Raw genomic sequence first — 24,175 nt, forward strand, 5'->3', positions numbered from 1 at the left:
TATATACACAATATTATTAAATATAATATCCATTAATATTAAATGTTTTTGGTATGATGGCTTGGATGTAATAATTATATAAACTTGCAATAATTTAATGGCAGTCAAAACATTTCACACCAATCCAAGGCAACACTAGTTTTGTTGTCATTAAATCAGAAGGAAGAGAAACTGGGGCCTGTTTCATAAAACAAGTTTACCAAATAAGCCAGGTTTATTTCAGTTAGTCTGTTGATTTGGTTCAAAATAAATCAGAATAAATTAAATAAGCCTGGCTTATTTGGTAAACTTGTTTTATGAAACCGGCCCCTGGTGGTGTCACACTGTCTAATTTGTAAGATAGGTTGGTCAGCAGAAGGCGTGGTTAACCCACTTCTACTGTAGTGAACGCTTGTGTAATGTTTATAAACCAGGCGTATCGTCACCCTTAGTTAATTAATATTTATTAGCGAACCCACAGCCTTTAAAGGGTTTCCAGGAAACGTCAGCGCGACTTCATTAATATGCATGAAGTGGGCGTGTCGAATGAACGGCCCCGCCCATCTCTGAGTTTAGCAGTGCGAACAGCGGCTTCACTACAGACATGCGTCAGAGCGTAAACACTGCACGTTCTGTTCTGGTACCAATAAACCTGCTATTTATGGATATTTAGACTTTGTGCACACTGAACGGGAACCATGAGCACCGTATTCTGCTGTGTTTTGGTTGTGTTATTCTCAGTGGCTCTTTGCATGGACTTTGAAGAGAGACCCAGCAGCTCCAGGAGTGAACAAACCATGTTTCTAAAGAGTCACAAATCACGAAATCTGCTCAGTTTGAAGGATTTACAGGAACCAGCCCATGTCAAGATGAAAAGGAGTGAAGAATCCGCTGAAAATCAATGTCAATCACTGCACGGCTATGAATCTACCTTAAAAAACCATACTCACACGGTAGGTCAGGATATCTCTTACTTATGTGCTAATATAATATAATGGAAAGTTTTGTGTACATCATTTTTGTGACAATGATTTCGAATTTGTTATATGATTTTGTGAAACATTCTGTTTTAGATAACTAAATGTAGGTTTATTAAGCTTAAGTCTGTTTATTTAGGTAGTACCTTTTTTGTTTACTTTTATTCTTGTTTTTTTTCTCTCTCTCTACTTCGAAAGCTCTTCCTAAATTTCTAGGAACCATAAATCACAAAAGTGAGATCATACTACTGGCCTCTGGTCTGAGATTACCTAATAATGTACCTACATCACCTCAGTCTTTTTTCAGAACAAGCACTCAAACAACGTGATATTTGTGAAGTTTTCCAGATGGTTGATATGAAATTAGCATCATAAAAACAAACTCAGCATGCATCATTTTGTGTTTGATGTTCCTTTAAGACATTCCACAGATGTCATCTTTATGCCAAAAGAACAAATGCATTCATCCTCTTGATGTGCCTCTAATGTCTCTGTGATCTTTATATATATATATATATATATATATATATATATGTATATATGTATATGTACAGACGCCATAGGGTCAGGTGATTCTGCTTAACCAGATCCAGTTCATCACAGTAGCCCATGACGGATTACTAACCCTTAAGAAGTCAGTGAAAGTGCTGTTTCTCTATATATTACTCTTATCTTATCTAACCCTCTCCCTGAGCACATCAATTACGTTTTACCAGCAGTTGGCATGACCTTTCGCTGGGCAGGCATTATCGGTATACGATAAGCTACATGTATGCCAATCTATATCTTTCATATCAGTCCTGTTCTATGAAAAGCATCCTCTATTTATCCAGATTCAGAGCACATTGTCTCTCAGGGAAAGCAATCGGTCATGAGTTTAGTCTAAGTGCTGATAGAGAAGGACTGTTGTTGCACACAGAGCCAGTTCTTTTATGGCCAGTGCTTTTGGCTCTGGTCCTTTCACATTCCGTCCAGCATAAATGACTTGAAGTGAAATGTTTCCTCCAAGAAAGGAATGTTTCTGAAACGGGAAAAGGCTTGGGGCATGACAACAGTGCAGTGGGAAAAGTATTTGAAGGCAACGTCTCAACAACATTTTCTCGTTGAATTCTCACCTGTTTGGATAGTCTATTAACTTGCAGTTTGTTCCGTAAAATACTATACATGTAAAGTTTCTGTGGTTGAGGGTACTTTGATGTAAAACCTTTGACCCTTAAAATATTTATTTAAGGCTACTTGAGGTGGAGATTTCTTATCTTGTACACTGAAACACTCAATGGTGCTATTTAAACAATAATGCTAGTATTTCTAGTATTTTTTTTTTAGTAAACTAGTATTTCCTTCAGCCCCAAAATGTTTACATATTGCTAATCTATTCATTTTTGGTCATGGTGAAAGGCATCCACAGTGCTGAGATGTTTACCTGTTCTAGTTTATCTACATTGTCTGCATGAAACAGAGGCTGAAATAGTCAAAACATATCATTGGGGAAGCACTGATTAAATGTTACTTTTTCAGACAATGATTTCAGCCCACCAAAACTATTTCGGCCGAATATATTTATTCCTGGACATTTTAGTGTATCAATAGGAATTGTTCACCCAAACATGAAAATTTGCTGAAAATGTACTCACCCTTAGGCCATCCGAGATGTAGATGAGTATTCTTTATCCTGAACAGATTTGGAGAAATTTAGCATTGCATCACTTGCTCACCAATGGATCATTTGCAGTAAATGGGTGCCGTCAGAAAGAGAGTCCAAACAGCTGATAAAAACACGACAGTAATCCACACAACTCCAGTCAATTAATTAATGTCTTGTGAACTGAAAATCTGTTTAGTTGTAAAACAAATCCATCATTTAGATTTTTTTAACAGTTTTTCAAACAGTTTCTTCTTGAGTCCTCTATCCATGATATAGCTTTCTCCGGTGAAAAAGCAAGACATGACAAGTTGTCTTGTTTGAATCAGGAGAGAAATATGCACAAAATTAGAAGACCCATTGGTGAGCAAGTGATGTAATGCTAAATTTCTTCAAATCTGTTTCAAGAATGTTGGCAACCAAACAGTTGACGGTAGACATTGAATTCCATAATTTTTTTTTCCCCTACTATGGAAGTCAATGGCTACCTTCACTTCTCCAATGACGTGTTTTGGCTATTTCAGCATCTGTTTCATGCTAGAACGCATAAACATCTCAGCAGAGTGGATGTATTTCACAGAAGAAGAAACAAATCTACATTTTGAAAGGCCGGAGGGTGAGTAAGTTTTCAGAAAATGTTTGGGGGAACTATTCCTTTTAAAAGTCTCTATATTGTTCTGGTCTTGAGATGGTTCTGTAAATGCACCAACTTCTTGTTTCTAATAAAACTGAAGCACATTTTCAACACCACAGTTAGCACCAACTATATACTCAGTGAGTTACCAATAATTTATAGACTAAATTAAAGATAAAATATAATTAGTTATCAGTGAAGCATCTTTTTTTATGATCTAAAGGCATTATTAAGTTGCTTACAGTGGTAAGTTTAAAGTATAAATTTCTCAGTCTGTTTCAGTCCAAAATGTGCAAACAAACCAACCATGGTGTTGCGCAAAGCTCTGTGGTCGGTCTACGTGAAAATTGGCTGCTGATCATCCTCTGCCTGATGGAACTTTACAAGCTCACAGTAACGTCTTTTTAACAAGTGCCTGTAGATTCTTCAAATGAAGTCTGGGTGAACTTATAGTTGTACAAATACACGTATTCAAACAGCTTTGTGGGTGAAGTTGGTGTTTGAATGATTTGAGATGCTCTTTTGGTGGCTGGAAGACTTTTTTACACTCTGCTCTGGATGTTGTGCCAGTGGGGAGTTATTTATGCGAGTCCAATCAAAACATAAACATGACTCCATCTAATGAACTGCTGACCTCTTACCCATTTCGCCTTGGCTTTCCAGTTAAGAAAACATGCTTTAAGTTTTTGATTCCAAGATATTTCTGTGCATGTTTTTTGATTCATGTGTTTGCATTTGCCCACCTGTCTAAATAGCACTTATTTTAAGACCAACTTGAGTCACGTCTCTTATTAAACTCAAATTCTATTTTTTACTGTCTGAGATGAATTCATGCTTGTTATTTGTACTGTGTGGATCAAGTCTAAAGCTTCCTTTGGCTGGGCCTGAGGTTCAAAGACTGTTTACCAGTTCAATACAAGGGAAAGACATCCAGGTTTTTCCCCTGCCCGGTCCTGGGGAGAATGTATACAGGGAAAACATTTTCTGTCCCCTCTGAAATGCTCAGTGTTGGTGAGATGCCAGAAAAGCAACTCGAATGAGGTTCCTCGTGGTTTTAACATGTCCACTGGAGAGGACTTGTGGAGCTAAGACATAGATGGAAAATAGCCGGATTGTATACTTTAAATGTCTATGCATTTTTGCCATTGTGAAGTATATTTCTGATATTTCTCTTGGAAAAGCCTGTCTGCCATGCGATTGTTCTGGAGGATTTTGAGGACCCCATGGCCCCACGCTCATGTGGCTCATCTGAGTCTTAGTGGAGCAGACTTGAATATTATTTGGCTTTCTCACTGCAGGATGGGTTTTCTTTCCAAATATCCCCATGGGGTTATCAGACATTTGTAATCAATGCTGATCTGTGACCAGTTTGCAAACCCTTTAATAGTGGTAGGGATTCACAGAGTCTGAGTCTGATTCCAGGATTACCACACAGTCAATTAGGATTGCGTACCATTGCCTTAGGCTAGACACATACTTACACAAAAACACAGATGTAAACACAGATGTAAAATGTGGTGTATACATGCATTCCTGTAACCATGGTGGGACTAAGGAATTTTAATACCTGAAGAAAACTGTCACAGTTAGCACAGTGGTTTTCTCTATTTCTTGCTCTCTCTCTCTCTCTCTCAATTCAAATCAGCTTTATTGGCATGATAAGCTGTACATTGTATTGCCAAATATGAACAAGAAAGAAAAAAGAAGAATAGGAGTAAAATGAAGTGTATGTATATATATCATTATATTTATTTAGATTAAAAAAAAATTCATAAATTAATATAATATGATGAATAACAAAAGTTTTATAATTATATTGAATGTTATATAGTGATGTGTTAATCATATATATATGTGTGTGTATGTACTTTCGGTTTATGTAGAATTAAACCAAATTTTATAAATGAATGTGCTAATTATATACGTGTGTGTGTGTGTGTGTGTGTGTGTGTATATCTCATTATATAGTGTTTAGAAAGGAGACGGTATTAATTTAATGTCATTTTGTTTATTTATTTGCTTGTTTGCTTTTTAATTTCTGCAGACCCCGAAACTCCAGTATGAAAATTATACTAAGCAACCATCTTTAAAGCATTACATCACCAAATTGAGGACTCATAGGTGAACCATAATTGTATTGGACTGCATTTAGGACAGAGTCATAGAGTTTGTTTAGGGCCTTTCATTGAGTCATGTGTTCTTCTCTGGTCTCCTTCAAACTGAAGGAGCATTGTATGTTCACAATGTCTTCTCATCACCCTTTAATCCTCCATTGGTGAAGACTTGTTGGCGTGGTGCAGCCCATTCTTGGCAAGCCTGTTTTGTTGGCCAGGACAGGGATATCAGCATGTTTCTTTCCTTCTGGTTTAAATATGGCAAGGAATTTGCCACAGTAGTCATTATTCAAAGAAACCACGGTAGTCATTATTCAAAGACACATTACTGAGTAAGGAACACTGGCCCTGGAGTTTGTGCAGGTGTTTTAGATGACTTGTTCTTGCTGTTCTGGAACACATGTACCATTCAGGGGTTGCATCAGAAGGACATAGGCTGGATTGGTAACATGGAAACATTTGTTCACACTTTGGATTGTAAGAGTCCAAAAAATTTCCATGGGCCTGGATGCTAGTGAGTTTCAAAAATGCTGTGGTTATTTTGCTTCCCTGGACCACGTACAGCTGCTTTTTAAGAAAAAAATAATAATTGTAAAACATCTTAAAAACTGTAAGATGATGTCATCACTGAGCAGAAGTGAGAAACGGAGTATTCTGTGGCATGGTCATTGATCCCAGGGGCTTTGGTGGAATTGCAGAAATGTAGAGAGGATGTGATTTGTAGAAAGGTGTAGGGTGGAGGCCTCCTTAGACAAACATGTCCATATGGACCATAAAATAGTAGTTGAAATGCTCAAAATGGATCATAATGTGTGAATTGGGTGTTGCCCCTCGTATCAGAAGTTGTTTCTTTATTTATTCCAGTTGTGTGTGTGGTTTTTGTTCCAAAAACATGTTGGCTCTATTTCATACTGATTGCCAATTTTTCTTTTTTTTTTCTTTTTATTATTATTATTTTTTATATACTTGTATCCAGTTCTTTCTTAAACAAATTGTCATTTCCATTATTTTGGCATTAATATACAGTCCTCTGTATTAAAAACTTGTTTTTTTTAAATGCTTAATATTTTGCATATTTTTGCACACACCCCTGTTACCACATTATCATCCTCCATTAAATAAAAAAACACCCAGGAATGTGTGGCTCTGTACCAAAACATAGTGAGCTGCCTATATACTGTAGGCACCATTTAAGAAATCATTGGAACACTTCTGACACAGTCTGTACTAAATGACAACAACATTACTTTTAACCAAATTCTAAAATTTTTATTTATTTATTTATTTCCAAACAAAACAAAAAAAATACAATAATAACAATCCAACACGGTCTCATGACCAATTTGTACATATTTAATGAGGTGGCTAATTCATACAAATTTGTATAACCTCTCTCATACAATTTAGTATGTTTTCTGTGAGGGGTAGGTTTAGGAGCGGGGTTAGGGGTGGTCATTCGTATAAATTCCTATGAATTTGCCATGTCGTTAAATACACACGATTTTCCACAAAATGCACGAATTTGCACGAATTAGCCACCTCATAAATGTACGAATTGCCGTGAGATCGGTTTGAATAATCCCAGTATGGTTAAATAAGAGCGCTGTAATAATAATGCAGTTCTATTTTACCCTAATGTATGTGCATTTAGCAACATACTCAATTGAAATCAGTTTCTCATAACGAAGCAGGAATTGCTGTCTGTGTAGAGCGTCCACTTACAAGGTTCCATATCAGAGCTCACAAGCTTTTGGAGCAGAGCCTGCTCTTGAGTGTTTGGACTCTCTTTATTCTTTTCCCTCCTTTTCTCTCCCACAATCTCTTGGACATCAGTTGCTCTCTTGTTCTCAGTGTGTGAGGCAGATTAAAATGTGGGGCACTCGCTCTGTTCCTAACACACACACAGACCATCTGGGTCTCGCATTCCAGCGAATGAAACTGAAAGGGAGGTTACACACTCGACTGACAGCGGGCCTGTCCTCTTAAATGTGCCCTTACACACAAACACACACATTCCCTAGCAGTGCGGGGTGGCTGACAGCGGCACAGCCATCTGTCGAATCAGCAGTGGTTTCTGTGTGCGTGTCGCTACATGGTTCCGCTTCCCTGTGGAAAGATAAATCCCAGCACTTGTGTTTTTCTTCCTAGAATCACCAGGATTTTTCTGATTAAATATTTAGCGCGGAGTGGAGCGGGTAACAGCTCACAGTTACAAAAGACACTGTAACGGTATGTCACAGGCAATTCTAGTTGCATTTTTCATCAATTAATTTCTAATATAAACTAATATTAGTTAAAAAAAACGAAAACAACAAAACAGGTCATCAAAATTATTGAAAATAATTAAACTGCCAGTAATAAAAAAGCAAAAGAATACAACAGAATAAAAAAAGTTACAAATGAAACAAACTGTGATTTTAAGTTTTTTTAATGCAATTCTAAAGTATTCAGTTAACAGCCTAGAGAAATTGAATAACCTAATATAAAATAAAACAGCATTCTCTGTAAGAATTAAACTTCCTTTGTTTCTTATTAAAGCCAACAGTCCTTAGGTCAAGAGCAGTGAGTGATTTTGTCTTTGTCTTTTGTTGTTTGATTAATATTCGCAGCAGGAATATTAGCCCGCTGTCACTTTGAGAGCTGCACGGATCCAATTTACTGTTACACAAGCATTTTCATTCTCAACTCTTTACGTTCATTTATTACATAACCGACAAGGGTTTACATGAATAGTCACTAAGCGCCGCATTTTGACACATTTTTACATATATTTGACCGTTTAGGCACTAAAAGATGACTTAAATGTCCGTGTTCTGTTCGTCTCTGAGCGCATACACAGGAAGCGCAAGTTCTCTTTCACGCTTTTAAAAACATGAATAAATCTAATCAACTAAAATAAATCAAGCACGTCCCATTTTGCAAAAGTCTCGTTACATGATTTTACTGATTTGCATGTGAAATTGGGCTTTTATGGAAGAACAAAAGAGCACCGCTGGAAAACAATAATCGTTTTATCTCGATTACTGTATTTTCGAAATCGAAACTGAATTTCAATGAATTGCACAGCCCTACTAAAGGTTCTCTTTAATGTCTCAGTACTTCATAAAGAGTAATGAGATTAAATGGAGAAATATCCTGCTTTTCTGAATAAAAGACGCTACGACTCGCATGAATCTTGTTTAGTGTTCTAAAAGAAATCTCAAGAATGTCTTTTATTGTTTGTCAATAATTGTCTGATTGTCTCCAAAGAATACTGTAAAATCAAAATATTTGCATATAAAATGTGCATAAAAATGCTGTCTATAATACAGAAATGGGAATTTTTCCCATTTCCTCTAAAGCATGTTTTTCTCATATTAGATTTTTTAGTTGTATTTGTGTGACCACTTTCTGCTCTGTACTGGATGTTTCTTATTTTTAGCAATGTAAAGCTGTGGTTTGGAGTCCTGTTTTTAGTCATTATTATTTTTTTTTTTCTTGTTTTATATTTTTAGTCCAATTCCAGCCTGCAGTCTCATCCCCGTGGACTTCAGTAAAACAGCCTGTGGTGTTTAGTTTCACCACAGAAGCGATCTGAAAAAAAACCCTGCATTAGGACTGAGAGCGGGAGAGAGAAAAATGTTACACTAAAAGAGATTTTAGAGTGGTGCTAACGAAAATGACCTGTTTTGCTTTAGTTTGAATTTATTTTGATATATGCAGGTTAGTTTTGGAGACAAAATTTGATAAGTTCACATTGCCGGTGCAGCGATTTATTAAGATCATCCATCTCCAGAATTTTAATTACAGTACAATGTTTATTTGCATTTTTTATGTCTGTACATCTCTTTTTCAGCATAACTTCAATGACCTGAGTGGCACGGTGTCTCTGGCCTGGGTTGGAGACGGCACAGGGGTGAGTCGAATTTGACTAATTATCTAACATAAGAATACAGGACAGCATGAACAATATCCAGTTTTAAATGCATCAGGGTTTGGTAAAATGGGGAATTTGGTCTACATCAACTGTAGCAATTAAAGGTGAATTGTGTATACTTTTATTCAAAAAGGTTGCATTAAATTGCTAAATAAATGCTCTTCTTTTTAGCAGCACTTTTCAACATTAACTTCAGCAGAAAATCAGCATATTGGAATGACTGGAGTATCGATGCTAAAATTTTCAGTTTTGCATCACAGGAATAAATTACATTTAAAATGTATTCGATTAGAAAACATTACAATAATATTGTAACAATCACAGTGTGCCTGTTTTACTGTGTTTTTGATCAAATAAATGCAGCCTTGGTGAGAACAAGAGGCTGTTTTGTAAAACATTTAAAAAATCTTACCAATCCAAACTTGGAACAGTAGTGTAATCTATACTATGAGGGCTTTATCATACAGTGTGACATGCAAATTGGTATTTAAAAAAAAAACTGCATCAGCAAATGTTGTAATGTCACATTACATGATCTTTTATGTTTTTAATTTAGGTCAATCTATGGCCTAATTAAAGTAATCTAGCATCCTTATAACAAACCCACCACAACGGATAGCAGCATTGCTTTTATTGCACCACTGAAAACAAAAGTCAACAGTTATTGCAATTTTTTGTAAATATCACCACCAAAAAATGTAATTTTTCTTGAAAAAATGCCACGTCAACACATATTCAAACCGCATTTCATATATATCCACATGTTTTGGATATTTGAACACAAGAAAATTAGAAATTTTAATAGCGCATAGAAATATTTGGGCCCTGATTGAAATTCCCAACTGCTTTGGGCTTTGAACCAACAACCTTCTGATTAGCCCCAATCCTTCTAATTCACTAAGTTACTTCCACTATGTTTACTAACCTGCAGCCAGTAGCTATAAGTCATTTAGCCACTAAGCTGTTCTACTGTCACTTCATGATCTGACTCGCAGGAATGTGTCCTCTACAATCACGTCAATGTGAAACGGGAACAAGTGAATTAGAGCTTCAGAGGCTGAAAGACTCTTCAGAGCCTATAGTTTGACAAGACCTCAAAGCTCCAACAACACTAGAGGCTGAATCCGTCTCTATGGGTGTGCAAGCTGTAATTACTCCTCCCGCCCAGCCTTCGCCCAACAACAACACTCAGATACATTTGTGTTATCTCTGTGCAAACACTTTCAAAGAGTGGCGTCTTTTGAGACACCTTTTCTGCTTTTGAGGCGGCATAATTAGCACCTTTCTGGCAATTACTTATTGCACCGAATACTGTTCTATTTTTTCAGGCTTGTAAAGAAAGGACTTTCCAGAAATATTTATTTTGCAAGAAGAAACATGAATCAAAATTGATACTTTTTATGTTTTTAAAGATACAAATTTGGGGTGGGACACGATGAAGGGCTTGTCCCTGATTTCTGAAAGTCTGAAAGATTTCTGTTTAATTAATTAATTTTAAAAATTTCATGCCGTTCTTTATTTTCATCCTTTTTTATAAAACTTTATATTTTTTACTGTGAACCCTTGTTTAAAAACCTCTAACCTAGTAAATTGATCTGCTCTGAAAGCTAACGAGCATTTACTAAAAAGCACAAAGCATTGCTTTTGATGGGTTATTTAATACACGAGTCATCAAAAATGTCATTTAAATTTGTATTTATTATAATATTAATTGTTATTGTACTTATTCTCCCTCTGAAATGACTTTAGTAACACCTAAACAGTGTGGACTATTGATTAATGTTAATAATTGATTCATTTCTGGGGAAATGTGTCACATTCTGGAAGAAGAATAGATTGCAAATACCATTTCATTTTGACTTTAAAAGATAGAGACAGGAGTTTAATGAGAACGGCTTGCCTTCCAATCAGAATCTTCTCTGCAAGCAGGAAGCGCCTGAATTTGAGTGATAGCTGGATAAAGTAAGTGTGAAGGCTGAGATTGCGTCTGTGCTCAAATCCAGGCATGTGTCCCGCGGTATCTCGGCCGAGCCAGAGTTTAAATCTCTATGAATGCTTCGCTGCACTGCGAGTTTCTGAAGCACTCGGAGTCTTTCACATGCACATGCTAAAATACTCACTGTGCCCTTCTCCTGTGCAGGTTCTGCTGGTGCTGACCACATTCCAGGTTCCTCTTTTTATCATGCGGTTTGGTCAGTCCAGACTGTACAGAAGGTAAGAGTGTCTTTTGGGACAATGTCCAAGCTCTAGCTGGAGTGATTTAGCAAGTTTTTAATGCTGCAGTTCAGAAAGTGTAATGAATCCTTCCACTTTCAATATAAATGTTGGTACATGTGCTTGATTTTGTTGTTGTTGTTTGTTTAGCTCTATTACATGATCCATAACTCCCTCTTATCTCTTCTGGGTCAGTGAAGACTATGGAAAGACATTCCAGGACATCACCGACCTCATTAAAAACACCTTCATACAGACAGAGTTTGGCATTGCGATTGGTCCTGAAAATTCAGGGAAGGTGAACATTTACTTCTCTACTGTAATATTGAACTGTTCTGAAAGTATTATTCCAGGTTATTTTCGATGTAATGAAAGTGTGTGTGTGGTGTGCTGGGAAATTTTGATGTGTGTACAAGCAAACAACAAGTTCTCACAGGTGGAAAAGTAGTCCCGCCTCAAAAGGATGCGCTCTAGTAACAAACGTACATTACCATTCAAAGGTTTAGGCTCATTTGGTTGAGAAATTAATACTTTTATTGAGCAAAGGTGGCAGTAAAGACATGTATAATAGTAAAAAAAATATATATTTTTAATAAATGCTGTTCTTTTGAACTTTCTAATCATCAAACAATACTGAAAAAAATATATCAGTTTACACAAAAATATTAAGCAGAACAACTGATTTCAATATCATGTGACACTGAAGACTGGAGTAATGACGATGATAAATTCAGCTTTGTATTACAGGAATAAATTACATTTTGAAAAACATTACAATAGAAGGATATTTTAAATGGTTCTAATACTTTTAATCAAATAACTGCAGTCATGGTGAGCATAAAGACTTCTTTCAAAAAAAAAACAAACAAAATCTCAAAAATTCCAATTTTAAAAACTTCTCTATTTATTGTAGGCGTATTTACTGAATTTCCTCCACTTGTCTAATTATTTGATTAAATACTGAACAGGTTTATGATCTGTCCCACAGGTGATTCTCACAGGTGATCTAACTGAGGGGAGAGTCACCAAAATTTTCCATTCGGTTGATTTTGGCAAGAGCTTTGTGACCTCTGAGCTTCCCTTCCATCCGTTAATGCAGATCACATACAACCCCAGAGACAGCAACATACTCATGGTCTACAGCATCAATGTAAGAACTCTGATCAGACATTCATTTCCTGTGCAAAAGTACATGTACTAAAATGGTTTTCTTATTTTTTCAGTATGACCTATGGCTGTCTGAGGACTTTGGGGCCAGCTGGAGGAAGATCCATGAGTCTGTGTGTCTTATGAAATGGTATGACTGTAAACATGCATGAATGAATATGTTACAGTTGCCTTATGTAGTTAGAGTTTGGACTCCTGGCAAAGTCTGAGCCATATTGCAGCTAATTCTGGCCCACCTTGACCATCTGATTGACCAGTTTTCTTTTTTTGTCCAAAACAAAATTTTTGTTCTTCTTTGTGATTGGTTATTGTGTGTCCAAGTGCTTTCTGATTTTAATCTTTAGTGGATTTGAATCTCATTGCTGCCTAGATAATTTAGATTGAAGTGTTTTAATAGCAGTTAATTTATCTTGACTGTCAAATGAAGCATGATCTATTGCAATTGCATTTTTGTAATGGACATTAGTTTGAGGTTACAGCTCCCACACGACAACATATTTCATTATTAAATCAAATTAGAGCTTTTTCGTGGAACATCTTTTTGAAATAGGCCATGAACAGTTTTAAACTCAAAAATATAATCTCTTTTGATTTCATACTCTGAAGAAATTGAGGCCTTTAGTTAGATCTGAAGTAGCCATCCTTTATAGGATTGTCCTTAACAGAGATAGCTTTGGTTTGCAGTAGTGAATTCAGCATGGACGGATGGGAATTTCTCATTGTATCTGTTCTGTATCTGTCATTTCAGGGGAATTGATGACACCATTTTCTTAACCACAAACCCCAATGGATCCTGCAGTGAGTGGCTTTATTTTAGTATAACTTTTAAGGATCACATGAACAGTATTCCTAGCTTTCAGTCACCTGACCGGCTCTAAGACTTGGAGGGCAAAACATCCATAGAACTGCTACACAAGCCTGTCAGTTTTTCATCTGTTTCCCAGCTGCAAATATATAGATCACCTCTCAAAAGAATAAAACAAAGGTATTTCTGAACATAATGCAAGTTTTGGCCATTTGCAATCCATATTAAGCACCTGCAGCAATATTTCAACCATAAACAGTGCCACAAAACGTTGCAAAAACACTTAAAGTGCCGTAATATATTTCAAATGGTAATATTAAAAGATCAAATTCAGTATTGACCATATTAATGATGCATAGTTTACACAGGCAAGTAGATGAGGCCGGAATATGAACACAATCTGCTTAACGATTCAGTGTTTTCCTTCTAATGGTTTTCTATGGGAAGCCATTTAATGTGAAACTTTGCACATTGCGTTTATATTCTGGCTTCATCTTCTTGCTTGTACAAAATATATATCATCAATAAGGTGTTTACTGAATCTCCCCTTTTAATATCTGTGTTTTACTACGTTATTGCTTGATGCATTCTGCGTAAAAATAACTGGCGGTCAGTGGAGCAAAGCTTCCTTTTGCCAGCCAGGTGGGTGTTCCTATAAGGGTGTGACGTCACGTGAAAACTATCAGTTGGAAATGGAAAGATGCTTCCTGCTTGTTGTTCCTCATTCTTCATACTTTTTAATCTCTCTATCTCAGGTGACCGGGGAACGCTTGAGCTGAGGAAATCTTTAGACTATGGCAAAACATTCAAAACTATAGGAAGCAGGATTTATTCCTTTGGCCTGGGTGGACGCTTCGTTTTTGCCTCTATCATGACTGACTCGGTGAGCTCTCATGATGTATTGTGTATAATTCTGTTCCAAAATCAAGTATGCTGCCTACTTAGATTACATTTAAGAAAAAAAGAGATACTTTTGACCAAAATCATTACGTATACACTACTGTTAAAAAGTTTGGGGCTGCAAAGAAGTCACTTATGCCCACCAAGCCTGCATTTATATGATCAAATATACAGGAAATACAGCATCACATTAGGTTTTTATTCTAGAGCTGTGTCACGTGAGGTTGAAATCACATGCAGATATTAAAAACACTTCTTTTGTTTTGCAGGGTTCCACACGCATGATTCACGTCTCAGTAGATCAGGGGGAGACGTGGGATATGGCTCAACTCCCCACCGTTGGACACGAGCAGTTTTACTCCATTCTAGCTGCAAACAACGATATGGTCTTCATGCATGTAGACGAACCTGGAGGTGAAGCCAATGTTTATTGTTCAGCAAAATAAATCTCCCATTTGAAATAATAATGTGTGTATGCAATTTCCAGATATATCATATTGCTGAGACCTGAGGTTTGGATCAGTATTATTTTAATGATATCTTTTTTGCAATAGCTACAGCTTTTATTTACTAAATTAGCTTTCATTTTTATATTTTCAGCTTTCAATTTTAATTTAAGTATTTAAGTTTAAGTATCTTTTAGTTGTAGTTTTATATTTTATAATTAGCTTTAGTTTATTTTTATTTCTGTTTTAGTCTTAGTAATTTTAGTACTTCAGCTTCAACTTATTTTACTACAACACTTAAGTTTTGCCTAATATTTATACTTTATGTCAGCTTTATTTCAATCAATGAAAACTGTTTTAATAGTTGTAGATTTTGGTAAAAATAGCTGCACTGGTTTGGATTTTGTGTATGTTTTGAAATAAAACCTAAAAAAAATTAGAAAACATAATGACTGTTATACATGAATTCTCTGTGCTGTGTATATAATATTCCAGGCCAGCCAATATTATATGAATATAAGATTTGTAACCTTGACATCAGAACCTTGGGACTAACAATTGTTTTCACTCCATCAGACTCCGGTATTGGTACCATATATGTGTCGGATGACCGAGGTATAGTGTTTTCCAAGTCTCTGGAACGTCATTTGTACACCACTACAGGCGGAGACACAGACTTCACCAACATCACCTCTCTGAGGGGCGTATATATGACCAGTGTGCTCGCCGTGGGTAAGGCTGTGACTGTAATCATAACACATTAAGAAAGAATTTGCATTAATCTCATATTGTCTGATGTATGTCTTCCCTCTCCAGATGGCTCTGTGCAGACAGTGATCACATTTAATCAAGGTGGAGAGTGGCGACCACTGCAGAAACCCTGGAACGGAGAGTGTGACTCTACTACTGAGCACCCGAACAAAGTGAGAGCCCCACAGAAACGACACAGCCAGAATTGTGAACTTTATTTTAGACATAAATCATGGAGAACACATAGTGTGTTACTAGAGCCAGTAGTCAAAAGGATTTTGGTTTGTTGCCCCTAAAAAAAAAAAAAAACAATCAATAAGAAATCATTATTGTGTCCTTGAGCAGGACAGTTGCATATTTCTAAGTGCTTTCTCAGAGTTAAAACTGCAATAACAATTTAAGCTTTTTGAAATACTATCTTTAACATTGCCTGTTCTGTTGTGGATAAGTCAATTATTTTATGCAAATGTATGACAAAATATTTATTTTGCTCCTGAAAATAAGCACCTGAATTGCAGAAATAGGATATGTGTGTGATTTCATGTTAATCTTATATGCATCTCTGTCTTCTGCAGTGTAGTCTGCATATTCATGCCTCCTACAGCATCTCTATGAAAGTGAACGTGCCCATGCAGCCCCTCTCCGAGTCTAATGCCGTGGGACTCATCCTGGCACATGGTGATTACAGCCCACATTCTCCATCATGTCTTTCTACAAGGCAAAACTATCCTTGAGTCCCTGACTCACATTCAGTGTAAACCTTAGTATAACCATTTTCACCACCTCCAACTTTCAGGATAATAAAGTGTTTATATTATATTATTTTATGTTTTTTATTTAAGAAAAACTCACTGTGATTCTAGTGGAGCTAATTAAATTTTTTATTTCTCCAACTACAGAATTTGCGTGTGTGTGTGTGTATATATATATATATATATAGAGAGAGAGAGAATTATTATACATTATTAATAGATTGTTACACACTTTTATGGTGTGATTAGGAGTTTTACAGGAGTGCTACATTTCTCTGACTTTCGTCTCTTTTCCATCTGCTCTTTCATCAGGGAGTGTGGGAGGTGCAGTTTCTGTGCTTTCTCCAGACGTGTATGTGTCTGATGACGGGGGTTACACATGGTTTCAGGCACTGAAAGGCCCCCATCACTACGCCATACTGGATTCAGGAGGTCTGCTAGTAGCAGTGGAGCACAACCCCTCACACCCCATATCACAGATCAAGTGAGCGTTTACATTTCTGTGTGTTTATAGTGATTTGACCTCCGCATGTGAAATAAATGTTCCAGTGTTCCAAAAAAAAAAAATACTATTACAAATTTTTTAAACGGTTATGTCTGGTTGGCATAATTTAAATGTAATTCATTTTGTATTCAATTAAATTAACAATAGAAAAAAATTACGAATGTAAGGATAATCACTTAATTTTAAAAAGTAAATAGACTTAAATTTACATATATTTACATTTTATTTATTTTATATATTTAATGGGATAATTTGCCCAAAAATAAAAATTCTGTCATTAATTACTCACCCTCATGTTGTTCCAAACCCGTAAGATCTTCAGAACACAAGATATTATTGATGAAATCCTAGAGCTATCTGACCCTGCATAGACAGCAACGCAACAGTTTATGGCCCAGAAAAGTAGTATGGACATCGTTAAAAATAGTCCATGTGACATCAGTGGTTCAACCTTAATTTTACGAAGCTATGAGAGTACTTTTTGTGCACAAAGAAAACAAAAATAACAGCTTTATTCAATGATTTCTTCTCTTTTTTTTGTCAGTCTTTGACGCGCGTTCATGACTGTACCACGATGTATGTGTGTGGTGACGTACAGTAGAACCTGGATGCGCTGCGGCTTGTTTACGAGCAGAGGAATGTACACGCATGCGTCATGGTGCTGTCGTGAACGAGCATCGAAGACTGACATGAAAGAGAAGATATTGTTGAATAAAGTTGTTATTTTTTATTTCTTTGTGCACAAAAATGTATTCTCGTAGCTTCATAAAATTAAAGTTAAACCACTGATGTCACATGGACTATTAATTTGCGTTCCAAAGATGAACATCTTACGGGTTTGGAATGACATGAGGATGAGTAATTAATGACAGAATTTTCATTTTTGGGTGAACTAACCCTTTAAAATTAAAACTTTTATAGTAAATATATTTATTTCATATTTAATATTTACATTTATTGTCACTAGATTTTCCACTGACGAAGGCCAGTGTTGGCATGTGCATAACTTCACCGATGATCCAATATACTTCACTGGCCTGGCATCAGAACCTGGTGCCCGTTCCATGAATGTCAGTCTTTGGGGCTACAGGGAAACTGTCCTGAATCAGTACTGGGCTTCTGTGACTGTTGACTTCAGCCAGTTGCTCTCTAGAGACTGTGAGTGATCTGATATCTCTAAAAAGTATTTCATAAACTAATATAAAAGCATACAGAATCCAGTCCAGAAGAGCGATCTTAAAATGTGTAAACAGTGCCCTGAAATAATCAAATACTACTGCTGCAGGTCAGGAGAATGACTATATCCAGTGGCTCGCTCACTCAAGCGATATTAGCAACCCCACTGATGGGTGCGTGCTGGGATACAAGGAAAGGTTTTTACGGTTACGAAAGGACTCAGTCTGCTGGAATGGGCGGGATTACATTGTCACCAAGGAGCCCATGACTTGTCCCTGCACTCTCACTGACTTTCAATGGTACGAATACATACAGACCTATCAAATACACTCAATGAAGTACAGTGTGATTCATTTATATTATTCATGACATGCATTCAGTCTGTGATTCCAGTCATTGTCTCTCTCTTTTCCTGCAGTGACTTTGGATTCTATCATGCGGAAAACAGCTCTGTGTGTGTGGAGCAGCCCGACTTTATTGGCCATTCACTGGAGTTCTGCCTGCATGGACGCAAAGAGCAGCTTCAAACCAGCGGGTAACAAATCACTCTATTTCCACTCCGCAGGACTCATATTGAAATGTTCAGCAGTTGTAAGCTATTTTTTGCATACATTGCTGTGCTAGAAAATCTATGAGCCTGATTTATTTCAATGCTAAACATTCTACTTTCTGTGATTGTAGCTACCGGAAAATTCCCGGGGATCACTGTGAAGGAGGAATTACTCCAGAACGAAAAGAGATTGATCTGAGTAAGAAATGCATTAGTAATTTGCTGAGGACAGAGCTACTGGTAGGTTTTTATTTTATTATCAATGTTAAAATATATAGTAAAAACAGTAATATTGTGATTTTAAAGTGTAATTGATTCTTATGATTCTTAATTTATTATTATGATGCAAAGCTGAATTTTCAGCATCATTACACCAGTTATCAGTGTCAAGTGATCCTTCAGAAATCATTCTAATATGCTGATTGGCTGCTTAAGAAACATTTCTTATTCTTATCAATGCTAAAAACTGTTGTGCTGCTTAATAGTTTTGTGTAAACCGTGATACATGTTTTGTAAAAATACTTTGCTGAATAGAAAGTTCAAAAGAGCAACATTTATTTAAAATATACATTTTTGTAACAGTATAAATGTCTTTTACTGTCTCTTTTGATTCATTTAATGCATCTTTGCTGAAATATAAGCACCATAAAACTGAGAATATTGTTATGCTTGTTTAAAAAAAAACCCCACAAAATTGTTTCCCATCGTGCATTTTTCAGACAGAAGAACATTCATTCAATTCAGCTCCTATAATCGCTGTGGTCATCGCTGTTCTGTTGATCAGTGCCGTTGCTGGGGTTATTTTCATAAAAAAATATGTCTGTGGAGGAAGGTTTGTGCCCCCATATTCTTAACATCACACACAGCAAAGCATGATCTATATATATATATATATATATATGCATGCTGGCCACAATTATTGGCACCCCTATAAATTCTTACGAGTAAAATATCTCTGAAGTATATTCCCATTCATATTTACATTTACATTTTTTAGCACACCAGGGTGACTAGGAGTATGAAATTGTCCAGCCACGACTTCCTGTTCCACAGGATTATAAATATGAGGAACACAAATGCCAAATTCCCTTAATCATCCATTACAAGGAGTAAAACCTAAGAATATAGTTTTGATGTGCAGAACAAGATTGTTGAGCTTCATAAAATAGAAAGTGGCTGTAAGAAATCATTGAAAATCCCCATTTCCACCATCAGGGTAATTAAAGGGATAGTTCACCCAAAAATGAAAATTCTGTCATTAATTACTCACCCTCATGTCGTTTCAAACCCATAAGGCCTTCATTCATCTTCAGAACACAAATTAAGATATTTTTTATTAAATCTGAGAGCTCTCAGACCCTCCATAGACAGCAAGGGTTCTTACACAATCAAGATCCAGAGACGTCACAAGGAGATTTGTGTGCAAAAGAAAAAAAACAACTTTATTCAAATTTGTCTCCTCTGTGTCACCCTAAAGCCATTTTGGAGAATATCCGCTGGACAGAAACTATGTATGCTCGTCTGTGTTTTAGCCACATACTGGATGCGCTGTTCAAATCAAAGCGTAAACATGCGTAGAAGACGTTTCCGAGTGGTGCAGCTGACACAGAAGAGCGTATGCATTTACCGTCCAGCGGATATAATCCAAAATGGTGCTACGCTGGCGTAGAGGAGACGAACTGTTGAATAAAATCGTTATTTTTGTTTTCTTTGCATACAAAAAGTATTCTCATAGCTTCATAAAATTATGGTTGAACCCCTGATGTCACATGGACTATTTACTGATCTCCTTGCTACATTTCTGGACCTTGATCATGTTAGCATCCTTGCTGTCTGAGAGCTCTCAGATTCTATCAAAAATATCTTAATTTGTTTTCCGAAGATGAACAGATGAACGGTCTCACAGGTTTGAAACGACATGAGGGTGAGTAATTAATGACAGAATTTTCATTTTAGTGTGAACTATCCCTTTAAGAGGTTCCTATCAATTAAAGATGTTACAAATCTGCCTGGAAGAGGACGTGTGTCTACACCGTCCTAATGCACGGTGAGGAGCGTTTGAGTGGCCAAAGACTCTCCAAGAATCACTGCTGGAGAACTGCAGAGATTAGTTGAGCCTTAAAAAAATATATGAAACAGCCCTTACATCACCACATGTTGTTCGGGAAGGTTTCAAGAAAAATCCTCATGGCTCATCCAAAAACAAACTCCAGCATATTCAGTTGTCAGACACGACTTGAATGTCAAATGGCACTCGCTTCTATGGTCCGATGAAACTGAAAAAGAGATTTTTGGCAGCAAACCCACCAGATAGGTTTATTACAAACAGGGATAAAAAGTACTCCATGTCCACGGTTAAATATACTGCTGGATCTTTAATGTTGATTAAAGTTTTTCTGCCAGAGGTACTAAACATCTTGTTCAGATGCATTATTCTATCAAATACCAACAGATAAAAAATCTAAACCTGACTGTCAGACTGTCAGAAATCTTATAATGGGCTGTGGTTGGATCTTCTTTCAGGACAATAATCCAAAACAAACATCAAAATAAACACAAAAATGTGTCACTGAGCACAAAATGAAACTTCTGCCATGGCTGTCCCTGTCCTCTGACCTGAACCCTACAGAAAATGAGTGAGGTGAACTGAAGAGAAGAAATACTAACATGGAGCTGTGAATCTGAAGGATCTGGAGAGATTCTGTATGAAGAAAATGGTCTCTGATCTCTTACCAGGTGTTCTCCAAACTCTTCAGGCATTATAGGAGAAAACTCAGAGCTGTTACCCTGGGTAAAGGACGTTGCAATAATTGGGTGCCAATAATTGTGGCCAACATGAACTAGAGAAAGCATTTATTTCCCAATGAGATTTTCCCCCACTTTCAATTGTTTTACTTCAATGATGGGTTAAAATTTTGTGAATTCTTTGAATGAAAGATCAAAACTATAAACAATGGAAATTTATTTTCACAGCCGCCTTTGCTCATATTTACCAAGGGTGCCAATATTAATGGAGGGCACTATATATATATTACTGATTTTATGTTTGATTTCTTACAGCATTATCTGCAATATCTGTCTCATGGCTTTTTTTTTAATGTCTTCAATAGGTTCCTGGTGCACAGGTACTCTGTATTACAGCAGCATGCTGAAGCTAACAGTATCGATGGCGTAGATGACCTGGACACACTGGAGGGTGGCAAGACGCACTACCATGATGATTCAGATGAGGTACATACTGCCCCTCACTGGTAAAAACACAATATTAATTTCTGCAAAGTCTTTGAATTAATCCTGTCATTATATTTCTTGACATCTGTAGGACCTCCTAGAGTGACAGACACAAAGATCATCATAAGACTGTTTTAAAAGAGAGAAACCACAATGCCTACCCTTCCCATGACCCTCTATGTGTGTGTATCTGCGTTCCAGCACGCATGAGACGCATTCTGACCAATCGATTTGCTTCTGGCTACTTGGGGACAGATTTTTAGTGATTCAGCACAGCAGGATTTGACTACAAGGACAGAAATAGAGAAAAACATGCATTTTCATAAAAGCATCTCCTGAAGGAGTTTTCTAATCGAAAGAGTTTCAGTCTTTTTAATCATTTCATGTTATGTATGTGGGATGCACAAAGGATTTGAAGCAATTACATTGCCATATATTTCAAATTTATGCGAGTTGACGCACAAAATCTGATGGCTGAGGAGTATTATTTAACTTACTTTGAAGGCCACTATAATTGGAGTATAATTTACAGAAAAGAGGATACATCAGACATGAGCTTTGAAGCGTGGTTAAAACTGATGTAAGTGCTTATTTTTTCATTGCTTGTTTCCTGCATCAGGTATTTAACTTCACCAAAGGATTTTCTGCTTTTTCTCCGTTTTGCATATTAGGATGGTTTGAAGTCTCCTTGAAGCCTGTTTTGTTTTTGTTTTTTTTTATACATTGTAAAAATAGAAGCATCTTCAGAAAATAGCCTGCTCATGATTTCCAGAGTTATTGTCTGAATAAATCTGGATGAATGTGAAGTCTTTAAGGGTAATATTTAATATTCCCTTGAAGCTTCATGTGAGTTTCACGATAAACTGAGACTTGTTTATAAAGTTTGTAGGCTTTATTATACTAACATAACATCCTGAGGATTACAGTTCAAATCTTCAAGAAACTAGTTTAGCCAAGCTTTAGTCATTCCATAAATCTAATTTGACTTCTGTCTTGTTGCCTGCCATTGCTGTGTGCTTAGATATACTATGCACTTGGCATATCTTCTATGCACAAGTAATAATACATTCTTCCTTTTCAGTATTACCAATGCTATTCTCTGATGGTACAGTGTCATTTGATGCAGTAAAAGATGGCACATTGTGTGGTGCACCTTACATAATGGATCTTAGAGATACAATGTGGTATCAGTCTGACACCTTGTTGCTAAGTCGGCAATAATTGTATATTCAATAACAAGACAATATTTAATGTTAATTATGACATTAAGTGTTTTTTTTTCAGAACAACAACTCATTGTACAGAACGACAACATTAAGTGATTCTAATTAGCAGCATAATCAAATATGAAAATGTATATTTTTTTGGTCTGTATTGACTGTCAACTCATAAATAAGCTAATTTGTAGTCAGTAAGCTGATTAAGATATGAGTGCATTTTTTTTTTTTTTGCACAGATATAAAATAGATACCTCAGGGGTTATAGATGACAGTGGACCACACATTTCATTAAAGGATTTGCATGTTGAAAGCAGGGTCCTCAGGTTTGGGATGGATGAACTTGGCTTTTCTGAAGTCATGTGTAAAATGCTGTACCATTAAATGTGATTACCAACAACAATAAAACAAACAAACAAAAAAAAAACTCTTCATAATCCATGCATTGGCTTGACTTGAATCAAATGGGTTCTAGACCCTGATGCACCAAGGTGAACTAAATTCACAAAGACTTTAAGAGGAATATTGCATCTCTTATTAAAGCAGGTTTTAAAAACAACCCTGAAATTGGAAGTTTTATTGCCTGCAACCTAATGTTCCCAGTTTTGCATTGTACTGAGAAACAGGGTCAATAAACAGCAGCAGCTGGCTAATGTCAAACTGCACAGCATTTGTATGTAGAACATGTAAATAGAATGAGAGCTGCATGTATTTAATGTGCAAGATAAAATCTGATTATAAACAGATGTACAAATTTTCTTTTCCTCTCAGTTTAGAAAATAAGAATATCACATGAAGCATATTTAACTTAGAGAACACAGTCCTATTCATAATATGTTTCCTATTTCTTTTATGCAAGTATTGGAAATAACATGTAGGCTAGTATAATAATAGAATAATTTTGTTTGCTACAGATAATAGGTTTTCTTGCTTTTTTTTTTTTTTTTGTCTAGGGGAACAACAAAATCAGCCATGACATCAGAAAACGTGTCTTTGGAGACCAAATTTGCTTAAAAAGATAAATAAATAAAAATAAATAATCTATTTTACAAGCTATATTTATTCTAATGGATCATTTGATCAACCGATTTAAAAATGTAAAGTAAGAAACAAATCATTTAATTAAATAAATATTAAAAAACCTTCCAGAATTAACAGATTTTTTTTTTTTTGTATGAAATTTCTTATTCAATAACTTCA

At 36.2% G+C, this 24,175-nt stretch overlaps 1 protein-coding gene across 2 annotated transcripts; it reads left to right on the plus strand.

Annotated features, from left to right (window-relative positions):
• The first annotated feature begins 537 nt into the window (after nucleotides 1–537).
• Nucleotides 538–23,526, plus strand: sort1a (sortilin 1a). 2 transcript variants are annotated; one of them, XM_079392840.1, is made up of 20 exons: nucleotides 538–932; nucleotides 9,182–9,241; nucleotides 11,403–11,476; nucleotides 11,672–11,774; nucleotides 12,576–12,626; nucleotides 12,700–12,773; nucleotides 13,392–13,441; nucleotides 14,204–14,331; nucleotides 14,618–14,762; nucleotides 15,371–15,526; nucleotides 15,611–15,717; nucleotides 16,120–16,222; nucleotides 16,609–16,780; nucleotides 17,769–17,959; nucleotides 18,087–18,276; nucleotides 18,396–18,512; nucleotides 18,659–18,767; nucleotides 19,247–19,359; nucleotides 21,638–21,758; nucleotides 21,850–23,370. In XM_079392840.1, exons 1-20 carry the CDS (start codon nucleotides 678–680, stop codon nucleotides 21,862–21,864), a joined length of 2,334 nt encoding a protein of 777 aa, XP_079248966.1. In that variant the 5' UTR covers nucleotides 538–677; the 3' UTR covers nucleotides 21,865–23,370. The 2 variants fall into 2 exon arrangements, with proteins under 2 accessions (XP_079248966.1, XP_079248965.1); XM_079392839.1 differs by having other exon boundaries at nucleotides 548–932; nucleotides 12,465–12,626; nucleotides 21,850–23,526.
• Nucleotides 23,527–24,175: the final 649 nt, after the last annotated feature.

Source organism: Barbus barbus (genome assembly GCF_936440315.1).
Source record: "Barbus barbus genome assembly, chromosome: 35".
NCBI lineage: Eukaryota > Metazoa > Chordata > Actinopteri > Cypriniformes > Cyprinidae > Barbus > Barbus barbus.